Source organism: Mastomys coucha, unplaced genomic scaffold (assembly GCF_008632895.1).
Source record: "Mastomys coucha isolate ucsf_1 unplaced genomic scaffold, UCSF_Mcou_1 pScaffold20, whole genome shotgun sequence".
Taxonomy (NCBI): Eukaryota; Metazoa; Chordata; class Mammalia; order Rodentia; family Muridae; genus Mastomys; species Mastomys coucha.
Window position 1 is genome coordinate 119,427,656 of NW_022196903.1, and position 6,913 is coordinate 119,434,568.

At 50.2% G+C, this 6,913-nt stretch overlaps 1 protein-coding gene across 1 annotated transcript; it reads right to left on the minus strand.

The window, feature by feature from the left end:
* Window positions 1–203: 203 nt before the first annotated feature.
* Window positions 204–3,204, minus strand: Kcna5 (potassium voltage-gated channel subfamily A member 5). Its single transcript, XM_031380978.1, has one exon. It carries the CDS (start codon window positions 2,808–2,810, stop codon window positions 1,002–1,004), a length of 1,809 nt encoding a protein of 602 aa, XP_031236838.1. The 5' UTR covers window positions 2,811–3,204; the 3' UTR covers window positions 204–1,001.
* Window positions 3,205–6,913: the final 3,709 nt, after the last annotated feature.

The window sequence follows — 6,913 nt, forward strand, 5'->3', positions numbered from 1 at the left end:
GTGGGAGAGGTTGCACTTAGCCTTACTGAGATTTACTGAGAAGGTGATCCCCTTCTGGGGGAGAAGAGGAGATAAAGGAAGGAGTGATGCTGGGCTCCCTGCATTGTCTAGCCCCGTCAGAGCATTTGCACTCAAACCAGACAGCAAGTGGCAGACTTCACTCATTCACCTGGTGTACCCTCAGCAGTAGACAAACTAGCGCCTGCCCAACACAGTCACACTTTATTTCCTGCTATCAAAATGAAAAGAATGAATTCTCAAAAGCCTTCTTCCAACATCCTTAAAATGCTTCTATGAAGAAAGTCACAAGATATGTTTAAGGAAAATAAAAAAAAAATCAAGTTTGCTTCTCTTCTAGATCATTCTCTACCCTAGATACAAAACATGAATAGCACATCCCAGAACAATGAGAGGCTTGGGAGCACAAACCCGAGCAACCCCTTCAGGGTCCCCGTCCCTGAGTGTCCCCGGAAATGATGACCCCCAACACTTTCACAATTAAAAGTATATCTTAAGAACACACCGAAATATTCATCATGTGCCTTGCTGCACAAAATGCACTCATCAGCCGAAAAATAATATTTGCCCATACACAAATATAATCACATGTAAAGTAAATTTGGAACACAGGGATGGGGAGGGCTTTGGACTCTCTTGGGATCTGAGCTATTTAAAGTCAATTTTGCTTGAGTTATCCCTCTGTTGGGTCTAGAAAGCTGGCTATGAATCTTACAGCAAATGCTCACCACTTCAATGGCTCCTGCGTCATGGAATGCGATACTTCTTAAAAATAGGTGACCCTTGGTGTTATGGAAAGAGGAGGGAAAATGGGGAAGTTAGAGGGCAGGAGATGTGGGAAGGGTGAAAGAGCAAAGGAAAGCATCCAGACACTGGTGGGTGACCAAGTGGGCTTAAATACTCTGTGGTGTAAAGCAGATGCCCAGGCTCAAGGGGCACCCCTGTTCCCAGCTCCACTGTTGCCAGTCTGCCCGGATCTCTCTTTACAAATCTGTTTCCCGGCTAGTGTCCAGACAGAGGGCATACAGGGACCTCCGCAGGTCCACGTTGCTCTTGGCCTTGAGGTGACACTTTTCTAGAGGACAGCTACCCCTTCTGATACTGTCAGAACTCTCCAGGGAACCCCCAGTCTTGCAGAAGGAGGCCTTGCTGCAGCTGACCTTCCGCTGACCTCCGGTGTCCAGCCCAGACTCCCGCCTCTGGTTGCCTTGCTCTTCCTTCAGGGCAGCCTGCTCCTCGTGGTCTGTCTCCCGATGGTAGAAGTAATTAAAATTGGAGACGATGACGGGCACAGGCAGGGCAATGGTGAGGACCCCAGCTATGGCGCACAGGGAACCCACAATCTTGCCCCCTACAGTGATGGGCCTCATGTCCCCATAGCCTACAGTGGTCATAGTAACTACTGCCCACCAGAAGGCATCTGGGATACTGGAGAAGTGCGACCCCTGATTGTCTGCCTCTGCGAAGTAGACAGCGCTGGAGAAGAGGATGACTCCAATGAAGAGGAAGAAGATGAGCAGCCCGAGCTCCCGCATGGACGCCTGCAAGGTCTTACCCAGGATCTGCAGCCCCTTGGAGTGGCGGGAGAGCTTGAAGATCCGGAACACCCGGACCAGGCGGATCACCCTGAGGATGGCGAGGGACATGGCCTGCTGCCCATTCTGACCACCGCCCCCTGGTTGTTGCTCTGCCAGCTCGGTGCCCAGGGTGATAAAGTAGGGGAAGATGGCCACAATATCAATGATGTTCATAATATTCCGAGAGAATTCTGCCTTGCTGGGGCAAGCAAAGAAGCGCACAAGCAACTCAAAAGTGAACCAGATCACACATGTGGTCTCCACAATGAAGAATGGGTCAGCCAGTGTCCTAGGCAGGAGCGGAGCCACTGTGGGGCCAGAGGAAAGGGCACCAGAGCCGCTGCCATTGGCCCCTGGGGCAGGGGCTGGGGGCTGCGGAGGCACTGGGGGGTGGCGTAGCAGCTCCCGTTCATCCCTGAACTCAGGCAGAGTCTCCAAGCAGAAAGTGATGATAGAGATGAGAATGACCAAGACCGACACGATGGCGATGGCTCTTGCAGACCCAGAGCTTTCTGGGTATTCGAAGATAAGCCATACCTGGCGCTGGAACTCATTGCGGGGCAGGGGCTTCTCCTCTTCCTTGATGAAGCCCTCATCCTCCCGGAAGCGCTCCATGGCCTCGTCCCCCAGCTGGTAAAAGCGGATCTCATCTGCAAACACATCCAGGGAGACGTTGACCGGCCTGCGCAGGCGGCCCCCAGACTGGTAGTAGTACAAAATGCCATCGAAGCTGGGCCGGTTGCGATCGAAGAAGTACTCATTTCTCAAGGGGTCGAAGTAGCGCAGGCGCTTGGCTGGGTCTCCCAGGAGGGTGTTGGGAAACTGCGCCAGGGTGCCCAGCTGTGTCTCGAAGCGCAAACCTGAGATGTTTATGAGGACCCGCTGGTGATGGAATGACCCTGAGTCCTGAGGAGCCTGGTCCTCCTCCACTGTGCCCAGGCCAGGGTCGCCTTCTCCCTCCTCATCCTCAGCAGATGGCCTTCTAGGCTGTGGCAGTTCCTGAGGCATAGGGGGCAAAGGCCGCCCACCCTGGCCCACATCCTCGTGCGTGGCGCGCCCCCTCGGTGATGTTTCTTTGGACTGATTATTGAGTCCAGCCGTCGGAGGGCACCCACACTCTCCCCTGAGGGTCTGCACACAGCTTGCTCCTGCCTCCCCTCCTCCTCTGGGGGTCATGGCACTGCCATTCTCCAGGGGCACCAGGGAGATCTCCATGGCCCAGGGGCACGGGGCATGCTGCGCCCCAGACAACCGGTTCCCACACCACCAACTCACGCTCCGCGTCTCGCTTGGATCTCCTCTCCAGCCCAGGGTCCCCGCTGGCTCTAGGCTGGCTGGGGTAGCTGGCCGGATCCCCCCTTGGCTGGTCCTGACGTCAGGAAGCGGCTGCCCCTGCCCCCTGCCTCTCTCTCTCTCTCCTTCTCAGTGTTCTGGCAGCTGGTTACCAGGCAGCAGAAAAACCTCCTTCCAGCAGATGCAACCTCCAGCAGCCCCTCTCTGGCTGAGCTCCCCGGCCTCCGCCCTCTGTAGCTCCCTCCTCTCCTCCTCCCCCTCCCGTTTCTCCTCTGGGGACGTAGTCAGAGAGTGTCTCTCTGGAGGGTTCAGCTGGGGCCCCTGCAGCAAGGACAGGAAGGGGAGGAGGAAAAGAGCGAGAGGAGCGAGGAACAGGTTGTACCAGGAGTGCTGAAAACTCCCAGGGCAACAGGATGAGAATAGCTTCAGGATCTCAGATCACCTGGGAATGCGCTGAAAGCCAGGGGACTCCAGAGGGTGGGAACTGTTTAGATGGGAGAGAACGGCTTTTAGCTGAGTTCCAGTATGAGAGATTAAAGAAGAGAGTGCCCTGGATGTTTTTCTTCTAAAGCAGTGCTTCTCAACCTTCCTCATGCTGCTTGTGTGCGACATTTAGTACAGTTCCTCCTGTTGTGGTGATCCCGCAACTGTAAAATTATTTTTGTTGCTACTTCATAACTGTGATTTCGCTATTGTTATCGTAACGTAGATGGAATTTGCTACTGAAGTGTAATGTAAATATTTGTGGAAATAGAGGTTTGCCAAAAGGATTGTGAACCACAGGTTGAGAACCACTGCTTTATAGATTAACAGCCTCTCTCTTTGGGAAAAAATTGTACTGTAGGGGACTGGTGAACTCTGAGTCTGTGTGTTTGTGTGTGAGTGTGAGTGTGTGTGTATGTGTGCGTGTGCCACAAGTGCATAACTCTTTTAATCTATCTACAAGCCCATTGAAAGGCAGGCAACTGAGACCTCACAGCACCCCCCCTCCAAGCCTGTTTTTCATCATCCAGACATTGGTGATCTGATCTGTTAGTATGGACCCAGGAGGAGCCTCATCAAGACAGAAGCTGTCTGGTCTCCTGACTCTGCATTCTTCACCATCCCTCCAACCTCCTCACCTAATCCTCTTTCCATAAAATGCACGATGAGGAATGAGAGGGTAATAAATCCTGGTGGAGAATAATTGTGCATGGAAAAGCTCTAAGCTAGTGACTGCATAGAGACCTGTGTAAAGAGAAGGAGGCGGAGGCTGTGAGAGGGACTTATTTGTTGCTGATATGTCCAGGTCATTCTTGACTTGTGTGTTCCTGCATCAGCGTACTTTGTAAGTAACTACTACTACTACCTTCAACATACAAAGAAACTCAGGCACAGGTAGATTGACTACATTGTATATGGCCACAGAACTAGAAAATATCAATGCTGGAATTCAAACCCAAGTTACCCCGGTTGGGGAGCTTGCTTCTTTCTCCCCTCCCCACATCTGGCCTGAGGACATTCTTCCATTGCAGAAGACAGAAGAATGAGTAAGATAAAGATAGAGTTGTAGACTGGGACGCCAGGTTTCCCCTATACTATACCCTTGTCTATAGTCTCTGGGGCTGTCATGGTCATCAGAAGCTAAGGGGAGGATTTTTCAAAGTGTGTCGGGCAATTCTAGATACAGCTTCCTCCAGATGTTTTTGGATTTCACATTGCTGGAAAGTTACTGTAATTCTGAGTGTCTGATTATGTTGTCCATTGTCTTTTCCTGCATATTGTTTGAGGTTCTACCCGAGGAGTGTCACCACCTACTGTGTGTGAATGAGTTTACAAATATAGGTGCTTTGGAAACTTGAGACAACATTTGTTGAAACAGCAAGGGCCACAGACACTTGTGTTGCCGCTGAAAATGCAGAGGGATGTGATTTCATTCCTGGATATGTACAAGAAGGTTGGTGGGAACTAGGCGCATGGAGACATTTGGCTGCATGTGACTTCATGAACGTGGTGTTTGCAGATATGCAAGGAAGAGGATGGAGTGTGGATGTGACAGCTGACCTGAGGTGTCAGCAGCTAGCCTTACCACCTTGCACTCTCCACTCCACAGGGCCCTGGTTTATTTACTTTACTTCTTCCTTTACTGAGGAGTCAAGGAGCTAACCTAGGACCTTATACCTACCTACTAGGTAAGTTTTCCACTGCTGCCTAAAACCTGCAGCCTCCTCTTCCCAGGGAGTTAGGTAGCTCCCTGCTGGGATCATAGTGGGTGAGGTCAGGGATGCACGGCCCTATATCTTGTCGCAGAATGGTGCATCTTGTGCAAACGAAGATGGATATTGATTCATATGAGCCACCCTTGAGTTCCCTAGGGGGAGAGTTCTCTGGAGCGTGTCTTCCTGGGACCTTTGAGAAGCCTATTCCTGGCAGAATAAGAAGATAAGACATAAGCACATTAGTCAGGCCTCCTTCATTCTAATTTTGTTTCATACACACTTAGACGCTCCCCCAGAGATCCTGCTGAGTTGCCTTCAGTTGTCACATGTGCCAGCCACACAGGCAAACTGCTGAGCCCTCCAGTCATGAAAGACCTTTGGTTTTAGCTGACTGAAAGGGCAGTTAGCTGACAACCCCAGCAGGATCATTACAATCTGGTCTATGCACCCAAACCTCGAATTCTGCTAACAGTCTTTGCTCTGGGGCACCAAGGAGTTGGCCAAGACTTGGCAAGAAGGAGACTGGCATTGCAGCCTGACTCTTCCTGCCTAAGAGATTCTCACATCTCCTTTCACAAGTGACAGCCGAGTACCGTGCTCTCAAGGCCGTTGTTCCTCAGAATGTGGATTCGCATCGCATCGCTGTTGTCCATTAACACCACTCCCAAGTCCACACCATATGACTGCAGCGAGTGAGGGTGCTCTTCTTTCCACTTACGGATCTGTCAGGAACGGATGCTCTCGCAGCACTGCAGACTCTGAGGTGCCGCAATCTCAGACTGCAACTTTAGACAAAGCTCCTGGGTGGTGCTGATGTGGCGCTGATGTACCTGTATGGAAGTCACACTCTGGAGTAGCAACCACATTCAGATTGGATCCTAATGATGTCTCTCCCAGGACTTATTTGCAGCACCTCATCATTCCCCCTAGAATAAAATGTACAGAGGGGAAGGAAAAGGGGTGAATTCATAAGACTGGCCCTAGAAGACCAGAGGAAGCCTTGGCAAGAGCACAGAAATAAAGAGAGGAGAAGTTCTAAGAACGACGTTTCAATGAAGGGGAACTGGGGCTACAGGAGAAGGGACAGCAAAAGTCGGAGAAGAAAGTATACTAAATGCCAACTTGGTTGATCCATTATTAATTAGGAACCGAGAATGGGAGGGTCCATCACTCATTAATTCCAGTACTCGGAAGATAAAGGATGTATGACTGAAAGTTTGAGGGTAACTTGGGCTACATAGCAAGGCTTTCTCTTACAAAAACACTTACTAAGCCAGACGTGATAGCAACTGCATTCTAGTACTTGAAAGGTAGAGGGTGGAAGAACAAGAATTTGAGAGGTCACCCTTAGCTACACAGACAGTTCAAGGCTAACCTAGGCTACATGGAATGGCTAAATGAAAACTATTCATTTTTAAATTTTTTATTATATTATAAATATTAATTAATAGATAATGAACTATTAATTAATTATCTACTACATGCAAGCTATTTCTCCAGGGTCTAAGTAATATATTAACAACCAAGGCAAACCTCCTCTGCAACCCTTTAGCGTAACACCCCAAGAAAGACAAAACGCACTGGCACTTAATTTTACATTGCTTATTTAATTCCAACTTGGAGAGATTCCTCACAGAACATAGGGCGCTGTGAGAACAGTAGGCCCTGTGCTCCTGCTGGACCTGAAGAGGCTTCCGTGAGGTGCTGAGCGGAACATGGGCTCTTTAGGTGGAAGGGAGACTATGACCTCAGACTCCAGAGAGGAAATCCCAGGCTGACTTGAGGACCAGGAAAAAAAAAAGCTAATGGGACTGACAGAGCAGACTG